The sequence below is a fragment of the Lampetra planeri genome, chromosome 15 (genome assembly GCF_965212315.1).
Source record: "Lampetra planeri chromosome 15, kcLamPlan1.2.h2, whole genome shotgun sequence".
NCBI lineage: Eukaryota > Metazoa > Chordata > Hyperoartia > Petromyzontiformes > Petromyzontidae > Lampetra > Lampetra planeri.
The window spans coordinates 5535716-5548215 of record NC_136121.1 but is presented as its reverse complement, the minus strand read 5'-3'; the positions used below and the strand labels follow the sequence as shown (position 1 = coordinate 5548215).

The 12500-nt window shown below is 49.5% G+C and overlaps 1 protein-coding gene across 1 annotated transcript in view; it reads right to left on the bottom strand.

Annotated features, from left to right (window-relative positions):
* Positions 1 to 6596, bottom strand: part of LOC144722830 (homeobox protein CDX-1-like) — a gene marked incomplete at its 5' end in the record, with an annotated part of 7394 nt that extends 798 nt beyond the window's left edge. The window contains 2 exons of the mRNA XM_078601276.1: positions 1 to 4413; positions 6408 to 6596. The exon at positions 1 to 4413 is cut by the window's left edge and continues 798 nt beyond it. Coding sequence (XP_078457402.1) covers positions 4213 to 4413; positions 6408 to 6596 — 390 coding nt within the window. The remainder of the gene's footprint in view (positions 4414 to 6407) is intronic.
* Between the last annotated feature and the right edge of the window lie 5904 nt (positions 6597 to 12500).

Genomic DNA, 12500 nt, shown 5'->3' with positions numbered 1-12500 from the left:
AATTATAGACCCAAAGATACACGCGCACGCACACGAACGCACCCATACGTACACTCACGTGCACGTGAGCATGTATACAACAAAAAAAACGCAAGTTTGCACATACACAAGCAAAGACAAAGATCCTTCGTGTAGCCTTCGCAGACGATTGGGGCAAGTGCTGTTAGCGATCACCTAGGGGATGGGTGGCCAGCACCACGCCCGGCCGCCTTTGTCTCCCCAGTGGCGATGTTTACACACCGCACCAGGTACTCAGCTGAGGCTGATTCGACCTGACCACACGCTCACATACCCCTAAAAAAATGACGCACATGCACATACGCACACATACATATACAAAACACACACACAGGAACATGAACATGCATTATGAGCCGACCCACAAACACAGTACACAAAAACACACAAAAGACACACACGCACAATCACATTTACACACATACACGGACACACACACGCACGCACAATCACATGTACACACATACACGGGCACACACACACACGCACAATCACATGTACACACATACACGGACACACACACACAGACACAATCACATTAACACACATACACGGACACACACACAGACACAATCACATGTACACACATACACGGACACACACGCACGCACAATCACATTTACACACATACACGGACATACACACACACACACGCACAATCACATGTACACACATACACGGACACACACACACACGCACAATCACATTTACACACATACACGGACACACACACACGCACAATCACATGTACACACATACACGGACACACACACACAGACACGCACAATCACATGTACACACATACACGGACACACACACACACGCACAATCACATTTATACACATACACGGGCACACACACACACGCACACACAATCACATGTACACACATACACGGACACACACACACGCACAATCACATGTACACACATACACGGACACACACACACAATCACATGTACACACATACACGGACACACACACACGCACAATCACATGTACACACATACACGGACACACACACACGCACAATCACATGTACACACATACACGGACACACACACACACGCACAATCACATTTACACACATACACGGGCACACACACACAATCACATGTACACACATACACGGACACACACACACACGCACAATCACATGTACACACATACACGGACACACACACACACGAAGATCCTTAGCATGGCCTCATAGAGTGGTGTAAAGCGTTGTTAGCGAGCACCTATTAGGCCAGGAATATCGCACGGCAGGTGGTGTTGCCAGGATCACGACCGGCCCCCTTTGTCTTCCCGAGGTTGAGTTGAAACGCTGATTAATATCGCTTCAGATACCACTCGGCCGGGAACCGTTCTCTGTGCAATGCGCTAACCGCTGCGCCACCGCTCCCAACACATACGAAGACAAAGATCCCCCGTGTAGCCTTAACAGACTGTTGGGGCAAGTGCCGTTAGCGAGTAGCACTTGTGAAGGCTACACGTACGAGCGCGCACACACACACACACACACGTAGCTTGCACACCGATTGTGAGTGAAAGGCGATAACATCTGTACGGGCAAATCTATATATATACACAGATATATTCTCTCTGTCATTTGGTGAAATGCGTACACCTACACGAGTAACACATTCGCTCGGGGGTTTTCACATACGTTAGAGACTAATTCAGCCACCACAACCTGCCACCATCATCACAACCACCATCACCACAACCACCATCACCACAACCACCATCATCACAACCACCACCACCACCAACACAACAACCCATGAACAATGTATACATCGCAAACCAACTCCCGTACTTTTTTTTTTAGCAAATCTCGACTTGCTGAGCAAACGCCCTAAAGATCTAAAAACTTCAAGCGGTCAGTAACAATCAGCACCGTTGGATTTCTAAGATAGAAGACTTCACATCTCACGAGAGTGCAATACAAGATCAGCAAGCTCACCGGGCCAGCTCTACCGGAATTAAATTTTGACAATGCAAGGTAAATTTAACGATTCTAAATGAATCACGCAATGTGGGACACGCGAGCCAATGCACAACTGATTAGGTAACACAATTAATGAAGAGAACTGTACACAATTAATAAAGATAAAACGTTAGACAATACACAATTAATTCTAGATTTCGTGACTGCAATGATGCATACTCTTTGTTTTTTTCGGTAAAGTCACGTAGGTAAAAAAAATAATGAAAACAACTCAATTAAATCACGACGTTTCGGGCGCAACACAAGCATCCGTCATCAGTTGGGAAAGCTTGGTCTGCTGCTGATGCAGACTGTTTAAAACCAACGAGTATAGCACACAATCAATAAAGACAACGCGTTACACAAGACACAATGAATAAAAATAACACGTTACATAACACACAATCGATAAAGTTAACATGTTACACAATACACAAGTAATACAGATGACACGTTACACAACACATCATTCATCAAGTAAACACGTTACACAATACACAAAGGCGGTCGGGCGTGGTGCTGGCCACCCACCCCCTCGTGTACCGTTCCGGCCTTCATAGGTGCTCGCTAACAGCACTTGCCCCAACAGTCCGTTACAGGCTACACGGGGGACCTTTGCCTTTGTATCTACTCAAAGACGCAGACTGTGTACAGAAGCACGCGAAGGTAAGGGGCTAAAGGTGTCAGTTTTAAAGGGTAAAAACCTACCATCGTAAGGGGCGAAGTTGGGGGGGGGGGTTCCGCGTGACTGATGTAGAAGATGCAGAGTAGCGACTGCCTTGACACACAAAGACAAAGATCACCCCCCCTCGTGTAGCCTGGACAGACTGTTGGGGCAAGTGCTCTTAGCGAGTAGCACCTATGAAGGCCGGCACGGCACACGAGGGGGTGGGTGGCCAGTGGCGATGTTTACTACACACCGCACCGGGTACTCATTTGAGGCCGAGTCGACCTAGGGGAGGCCCAGGACCGGTTCAGATAATCGTCACCGGCCGTGGGCGGGAATCGAACCCGTGTCGTTGGGTTCGTAGCGCAGCGTAGCGCTAACCGCTACACCACCGCTCTCCACTCTGTACACACACAGACACACACAGAGACACACACAGACACACAACAACAACAACAACAACCGCCATTCGCCACTAAGTGGCGGTGACGTCACCACGACGCTTGTGCCAGGCCATGTGCACCTTGAGACCATCACGTGAAGTGTCGAACGCCCGCTGGCAGGAGGTCACGGGGCAAGACCCAGCAGGTGCCACGGGTCGACTGACTGAGATGACCGAGATGACTGGCTGATGCACCACCTGTGCCCCCTACTGTGCCAACTTGCTGTGATTTAGCCACCCGGCACACACATATGCACACTGACAAATACATAGCAAGCAAGCATACACCACCACCAGCATAGACATTCACACACGTGGACATGCCCGCGTACACACGATTCCAAAGACAAAGATCCCCCGTTGACTGTAGGGGGCAAGTGCTGTTAGCGAGTAGCACCTACGAAGGCTGGCACGGTACACGAGCGGGTGGGGTTGCCAGCACCACGCCCGGCCGCCTTTGTCTCCCCACTGTCGATGCTCACTACACACCGCACCAGATACACATTTGAGGCTGAATCGACCAAGGGGAGACCCAAGACCAACTTGGGTGGCCGGGTTCGTAGCGCAACGCGGTAACCGCTGCTCCCCCCCCCACCACCACGCGCAGACGCACACGCAGCTCCAACAACATCAACAACAACATCAACAACAACATCAACAACAACATCAACAACAACATCAACAACAACAACAACCGACTTGCAAGCAACGGCAACGTCACCCGCAGCTCCGGTGCCAGGCTAGGTGCTGGCAGAAGATCACGGGAAACACCACCACCACCCACACCCCCCCCCAGGTGGTTTAAGATCGACTAACCAGACGCACAAAACAACAGCAACAACAACAACAACGACAATCTTGATTTGACACACACACACAGACGCATTGCCGCCCAACTTATACATTACTACTATTCATATATCACAAAACGCACGACGTAGACGCCACTCGCACGCGTTCACCCGCGGACCGCAATGTACACCCCACGCGCACCTAACGGGGTGTGGGACCAGCGTCGCGCCAACGTTGGCGGGCCCGACGTCGCGCCAACGTTGGCGGGCCGACGTTGCGTGTGGGTTGCCCCCGATGGCTCTCAATGCAGGGGAACCCCTCCCGAGAGGAGGCTGCTGCTGCTCACGACGTTTGCGCCGTTGCTGTGAGTCGGCATGCCCGACGAGATCTCTGGGGAGGCTGACGAGACGCGAGGCTGCTGCTGCTGCTGTTGCTGCTGCTGCTGCATTTTCTTATTAACTTTCCGTTCCTTCGCTCGTCGATTCTGGAACCAGATCTTCACCTGCAGCCGGCACAGCACGCAGACGCGCACGTGTTAGCCTCTGTGTGTGTGTGTGTGCTGTGTGTGTGTGTGCGTTAGCCTCTGTGTGTGTGTTAGCCTCTGTGTGTGTGTGTGTGCTGTGTGTGTGTGCGTTAGCCTCTGTGTGTGTGTGTGTGCTGTGTGTGTGTGTGCGTTAGCCTCTGTGTGTGTGTTAGCCTCTGTGTGTGTGTGTGTGCTGTGTGTGTGTGCGTTAGCCTCTGTGTGTGTGTGTGTGCTGTGTGTGTGTGTGCGTTAGCCTCTGTGTGTGTGTTAGCCTCTGTGTGTGTGTGTGTGCGTTAGGCTCTGTGTGTGTGTTAGAATCTGTGTGTGTGTGTGCGTTAGCCTCTATGTGTGTGTGTGTGCGCTAGCCTCTGTGTGTGTGTGTTAGCCTCTGTGTGTGTGTGTGTTAGCCTCTATGTGTGTGTGTGTGCGCTAGCCTGTGTGTGTGTGTGTGTGCGCTAGCCTGTGTGTGTGTGTGTGCGCATGCAGAGCGCGCGTGTGTGTGCGCGTTAGGCTTTGTGTGTGTCAGTGTGTGTGCGCACGTGTATGTCTGCTTGCTGTGTGTGTGCCTGCTGCGTGTGTGTCTGGTGTGTGTGTGTCTGTTTGCTGTGTGTGTGTCTGTTGTGTGTGTGTGTGTGTCTGGTGTGCGTGTGTCTGTTTGCTGTGTGTGTGTCTGATGTGTGTGCCTGTTTGCTGTGTGTGTGTCTGCTGTGTGTGTGTGTGTCTGGTGTGCGTGTGTCTGTTTGCTGTGTGTGTGTCTGCTGTGTGTGTGTGTGTCTGCTGTGTGTGTGTGTCTGCTGTGTGTGTGTCTGGTGTGTGTGTGTGCCTGTTTGCTGTGTGTGCGTCAGTGTGCGCGCGTACGTGTCTGTAGGGGTGCGGTAGTGTGGCGGTTAGCGCGTTGCGACCCGAGTTCGATTCGCGCTCACGGTCAACACCACAGTAACTATTATTTGAACCGGCCCTGGGCCCTCCCCCTAGGTCGACTCAGCCTCAAATTGATAACCTGCTGCGATGTGTAATCATCGCCACTAAGGGAGACAAAGGCGGCCGGGCGCGGGACTGGCCACCGACCCCGTCGTGCCGGGCGGCCTTCAAAGCCACTCGCTAACAGCTGCGGGTGGTGGTGGTGGTCTCCTATCATCGTGTCTCTCACCGCAGCGAGTGGTGGCGTAGTGGTTGTCGCCACCGCGCTGCGAATCCGTCTAACGAGTCGGCGCTCACACTCGCCTTACACACAGAGCGGTGGGTCGGTGGGTGGGGATGGGTGGGGGTGGGTGGGGGTGGGTAGGGGGGGGCTGGTAACGTTGGCCGCCGAAGCCGACCCTCCACAGCTACGACGGCGCACGGGTGGTACAGTCGGGTTTGTTACAATCGGGTTTAATTGTCCTTCTATATTAAACCCGATCATCTGAGATTGGGAGAAATCCGGGTTAATTGGTTCTAATTGCGGCATCCGAGCGGAACTTCTCAACGTTGGTGTACGGTGCTTTTTTTCTGGAATTTTTGCTGTTTTTTCCCCCTAGATGTTCAGTTTGCACATAGTCACATAGTCACTTTAAGATGTTTTCTTGTTCATGTGTTTTTTGTTTGTTGCGGTTGCACCCGATTCAAGAACCGAATGGCTCACATGGCTATACCTACTAAATGAACTTCATAGGCTTCATCCATTCCAAGCTAAGGAACTCACTGGCGCCCACGATTGTGGAGAAACTCGTGTTCATCACGACCAACCTGCCCGCCGCATTCTACGACTACCCCGTGCCCGACGGCCCCCCCGAGTACGATGATAGCAGCACCGACGGGGAAAGAGCAGCCTAAGCCTTGGATCAGAGTTTCGTATTCATTAAAACCAGGTTTCAATCCCCCGAAATCGGGTTTAATTGTATTAAAGAAAAAACCCGATGCCTGCCGCTGGAAAAATCGTTTTTTTTCCACCCATGTGACATCGATCGAGTTCCCCGGCTGGGGGCCCTGACCTGTCTCTCGGAGAGGCCCAGGTGCGATGCGAGCTCCGACTTGCGTCTGATGGTGATGAATCGGTTCGCCTGGAACTCCTTCTCCAGCTCCAGCCGCTGGTAGTCCGAGTACACCACACGGTACTTGTCCTTGGTACGCGTTTTGCCTGCGGGGAAGAACGGATAGTTGTTGTTGTTGTTGTGGTGGTGGAGGGGGTGGGGGGTGGGTGGGGAGGTGATTAATTTAATTCAGGGAATTTTTTTGGAGGGGAAAATTTTCCAGGGTTTTCTGCGTCCTCCAAAACTCCGCCTGGGCTCCCCTCCCCTCCGCCACCTTCTATACCCCCACTTGGGGGGGGAGGGGGGGGGCACGGAAATATATTCCGGAGCTCAGCCGTGGGCAGCTCCAGCTGAAATGAAGGACCGATTTATATAGTTATTTATCTATTTATTTATTTCAAACACCAAATCCAAACTAAATGTACGTGTTAAAGTTACGACGTATATCCGATGAGTGTGTCGGTTGTGTCGCGTGTTGTTCGGCGACATGTCCGACGTTTCGCTCCACCTCCCCGGGCGAGGCCTTGAACGCCGTGCCAACCATCGCGCGCGTCGCCCCGAATGAACGCACACCAGCAGCAAGGGGAGAGCCGTGCGATGCTTACGTGAGTAACGATAACAAGTTCTGATTCTGCACAAACCGCGACTAACCCAACTCAGGAGTGGCGTTACACTGTAACGCTGGAGCTAATCACGTCTGCACCGAGGCTCTCACAGAAATTCTAGATTTGAAGCTTTCGTGACTGCAAGAATTCATTTTCTTAGGTTTTTTTTCTCGGTAAAGTCACGTAGGTAAAAAATTAAAATTAATAAAAGTTAAATAAAAATAAAATAAAAATCACGACGTTTCGGAGGCAACACAAGCTTCCGTCTTCAGGTGGAACCGTCACAGCACGATAGCTGTATCAAGTGAAGAGAAATTCCAAGAAACAGTATTTGTATATATACTGGTTGAGGGTGGGAGGAGCCAAGGTAGGCACCTGGATATTATTATTGTTGTGAGGTTCGGTGCGGCTGAAGCACGCTGCTAGGAATGAGCCTTTGTTGTGTAAACCAGGTGCGGATGATGTAAAGGTGCGTGTAAAAGGGACTGAGCCTTTTTGTAATGTAGAGATGATGCGGCTGAAATCACTGCGGTCCGAATCCGCGGCCACGTATGGGACAAGGTTGTCGAGGTTGCATGGAGGCGCGTATGCGAATGCGCACGAGGGCAAGGGAGACACACGCCTTCGACAGAGATCATCACGGAGATGGACAATTGACTGTGTGGGGGGGAGGGGAAGGTGTCAATCAGATCGATCGCGTCGTAAACCCTCCGCCACCTGACGCAGGCAGATTATTACTTTCGTCACGTGATGAAACACACGTGGCCTAATTACAGAGGGGGGTTTTGGAGGGGGTTAGATGGCGTCAATATATAAATGTGTCGTTAAACCCGCCACCACCCGACACAACCAATTAGTGAGGTTTGTCACGTAAACAGACACATTCAAATCAGTGACTTACTTCAGCACCACAAGGTGCGTTGGAGAGTTAAACCACAAACAGCACTCACAATTCGAGTTCACGATTTCACGAACCTCGCGAATTTTCCCTGCCGGGTGGAGGTGGGTTTTAACGACACATTTACGCGATCTAACACTACACTGTACAATCCTATACACTGCACTACTATACATTAGTATACACTACACTATACACTACACTATACACTACACTATACACTACACTATACACTACTATACATTACTATACACTACAATACACTACTATACACTACGATACACTATACACTACTATACACTGCACTACTATACATTAGTATACACTACACTATACACTACACTATACACTACTATACACTACTATACACTACACTATACAATACTAGATGCAACTATACATTACTATACACTACACTATACACTACACTATACACTACTAGACGCAACTATGCATTACTATACACTACACTCTACACTACACTATACACTACTATACACTACAATACATTAAACACTACTATACACTACACTACTATACATTACTATACACTACACTATACACTACTATACACTACTATACACTACACTATACACTACTATACACTATACACTACTATATACTATACACTACACTATACACTACTATACACTTTACACTACTATATACTATACACTACACTATACACTACTATGCACTATACACTACTATACACAGACTGTAGCTCTTCCCTGGTACTGCGTGAACAGTTACGGTGACTGTGCTCCCCGTCAGGCGTACTCGACTAACGAGTCTATACACAGATAACAACCCCTGAAGGGGCCATACATTTAGTGCGTACTGTACGTATGGAGGGGGGAGGGGGGTTAACCCAAATGCGTTCACTTGCGTATGGGGGGAGGTCTACTGACAATGTACGGGGGGGGGGGGTGGTGATGGGGGGTGAAGCCTCGATAATAATTTGTCTACATCAACTGAGTTCGATAGTCCGGCGGTGTGGACTATCTGTTTTGCTTCAACACGTGAATATTACTCATAATCCTTGATCGTTTCTGCGTGGATTAAATATCGGCCGTTCTATAGGATTCGGGAGGGGGTGGGTGGTGGTGGTGATGGTGGTGTAAAAAGTCCGCGTGCCTACAGAGAGGGGTCAAGCTTTTGACAGATGTTGTTTGCGTGCGCACTCGATGGGCGGCCCCAAACCACTCGCCACGATCCTGTCGCAAATCAATCGGAGTCGTGACATTTGATGAAGTGACGACGTATTTGCGAAACGACGTGAAACGGGGAAAGGCGTAAATCATCTGGGGGGCGGGGGGGGGGTACCCGCTGTGCACGAACAGAAGCCCCGCAAGCAGCGAGCGTGGCTGCTAGCGGTGTTAGCGAGCACCGCTTTAGGCCGGCACGGATCACGCCGCGTGACGGAGCGAGGTTGGGCAACATCCGTGGGCGCGCGCGCACGTGCGTGTGTTTGTGTGTGTGGCAGAGGTCGCAAACGGGTTTAGATTACTTACCCGTACACGTACCCGGCCGCACCAGGGTCGCAAACGGGTACCCGTACCCGTACCCGGACTCTACCCGTACCCGCCCGGGTATCGGGTACCTGATTGCGACCTCTGGGATGAAGCCATGTTGCAGGCGCGGGTGGGTTGATTCTAGGAACTTGAATTGTGAGAAGAGACAAGACGTTGGGAAATGAGTGACAAACGGTGACTCACCAGTGACTCACGGCCTACCCGTACCCGTACCCGGCCGCACCAGGGTCGCAAACGGCTACCCGTACCCGTACCCGGCAGGGTACGGGTAGCCGGGTATCGGGTAGGGTACGGGTATCGGGTACCCGGTTGCGACCTCTGGTGTGTGGGGAGCGGTGGCGGAGTGGTTAGCGCACTGCGAGTTCGATTCCCGCTCAAGGCCGCGAACACCCGGTGGCGATTTGTCTGAACCGGTCCTTGGCCTCCACCTAGGTCGACTCAGCCTTAAACTAGTAGCTGGTGCGGTGTGCGGTAAACGTCGGGCGAGGCGCTGTCAACCCACCTCCTCGTTTATCGTTCGTCATCGGTGCTACTCGCTGACACGATCGCCTAAGTAGTAGTGTCAGCTGGTTGTGTTGCACAAACTGAACTTTAAAAAAAAATCTCGTGACTGGAAAACATCTTCCACTGGTGATGTTTACAATGTTATTTAGATTTTATTTTTCAATTTTATTCAAATTAAAGGTTTTTTTGGGGTTAGTATCAACGTGACACATTCGTTCGCGAACGGCTGCGCGCCAAACGCTTTCCATGCTACTTTTGAATCGAGGCCTCCCTCCCTTCAGATGTCGCTGATGTTAGCCTTGACCGGGTGATCGGTGACACCATAACGAAGCTCCCTCGTGTACGAAACCCCAAGCCCTCACTGTGAACCCCCTCTCGACGACGGAGAACCATTGGCCAAGTCTTCCTCACTGCATACGCACAAAGCAACATACATCCATAGCTGCTTGCGTTGTGGCCGAAACGTCGTGAGAATAATTGTATTATGTTTTATTTTTATTATTTTATTACTTCCCTTCTACGTGACTTTACCGAAAGAACCAAGAAGATGCATAGCACGGTTGGCTACTACGTACGGTGCGAAAGAAGTTCAACATGCAACTTACACACAAATTGACATCGTTATTATTATTGTTGTGCCGCACAGGGGCAGCTGCCCTTCGTCGAGTCCCCCCCCCCCCCCCTATATCAGGAAGGACCCCGTCAACTGCAGCCGTGCATGGGAATGATTCGGATGAGGTCCGATGTTGAGGCCCTTTCAGAATGCGTTCCGAGCATTAAGGCCCCAGAAACAAAACGCAAACTGTGACACCCCCACACACCTCCCCCCCCCCCCCATCATCATCATCGTGGCGCTGTCAAACCCAACAATGGTTTCAAATGTGTGGCGGGACCTGACACCAAGACCGTATATATTTTTTATATTGGGACACACACACACCCCCCCCCCCCCCCAAATATTCAAATATGCTCAAAATGTCCCCCCCCCCCAATATATTGCTATAAAATAGATTCCTGTTTATTTGATTGTGGTTATGGTTGTACTTTATGAATCCCTGATCTCTGCCATTACATACAATGAAACAAGAAGAAGTAAAAAAGTAAAAAACAGCAATGTAATACAATACACTATTAGACATTATTGTAAAAAATAAATACAAAGTTCATCCTGTGTGTTAGTGAATTTTTACATTTTAGGCAGCAAATTAGTTTTCAAATTTAGATTTTTTTTTCTGGGGGGGGGGTGACCCCCAGACCCCCCTGGAAGATTTGGTCCCCCCCCCAATGTTGACTCCATGGCTACGGCTTTGTCTTAGACTGCTGATGAGGTCTCATCGGCGAAATTGGAAGGCCCCACCTCCTCTGAAGATGAGTGAAGGACGCTGCCATCGTGCATCAAGGGCGTTAATGCATCAGCAGCTTCTGCTGTTGTCACTTTGTTGTTGTTGTTGTTTATACTTTTTGATTGTAACCATTTCTTGATTTGTGTTGTCGTTTTATAGCTTTCGTGACTGCCTGGATTCATATTCTTGGTTCTTTCGGTAAAGTCACGTAGAAAGGAAATATTGAAAGAATAAAATAAATAGAAATAAAACATAATAAGAAAAAATTCTCACTTTTATCTTATTATATTTTTATTATTTTATTATTTCCCTTCTACGTGACTTTACCGAAAAAAACAAGAATATTTCTTCATTTGTTTACTCACTTTTATTTTATGAGGTTTACATTCGCTGAATACTGCTGTCGTAGTAAGTAGTTATACTGATTGCTATGAATCTAACGCAGCCATGAATGTGATTGTAAATTGACTATATGGCGTTGTGAGATGCAATAAAGCATGAATTCTAGATTTGAAGCTTTCGTGACTGCAATGATTCATATTCTTAGGTTGTTTTCGGTAAAGTCACGTAGATAAAACATTAAAAACGTAAAATAAAATAAAATAAAAATAAAAATCACGACGTTTCGGAGGCAACACAAGCTTCCGTCTTCAGGTGGAACCGTCACAGCCACGACAGCTGCATCACTTGATATCAAGTAATACAGCTGTCGTGGTTGTGACGTTTTTTTTTATTTTTATTTTATTTTACTTTTTTAATGTTTTACCTTCGTGACTTTACCGAAAAAACCTAAGAATAAAAAAGCATGAATTACAAAAAAAACAAAAACCCGTAAATTATTATGCTCGTCTTGAATGCCACCTCCACTGAGACACATCACTCTTGATCTCGGCCGAGCGATGGTGACAGCCACCGCGAACACTCGAACCCTGAGTCCAACCAAGACAAAGTCCCCGCAGGTAGCCTCCAACAGACTGTTGGGGCAAGTTGCTGCTAGCGAGCAGCGCCTATGAAGGCCGGCCCGGTGCACGAGGGGGTGGGTGGCCAGCACCACGCCCGGCCGCCTTTGTCTCTCCAGTGACGATGTTTACACACCGCACCTAGGGGAGACCCAGGACCGGTTCAGAAAATCGTCGCTGGTGTTGGCCGTGAGCGGGCATCGAACTCGG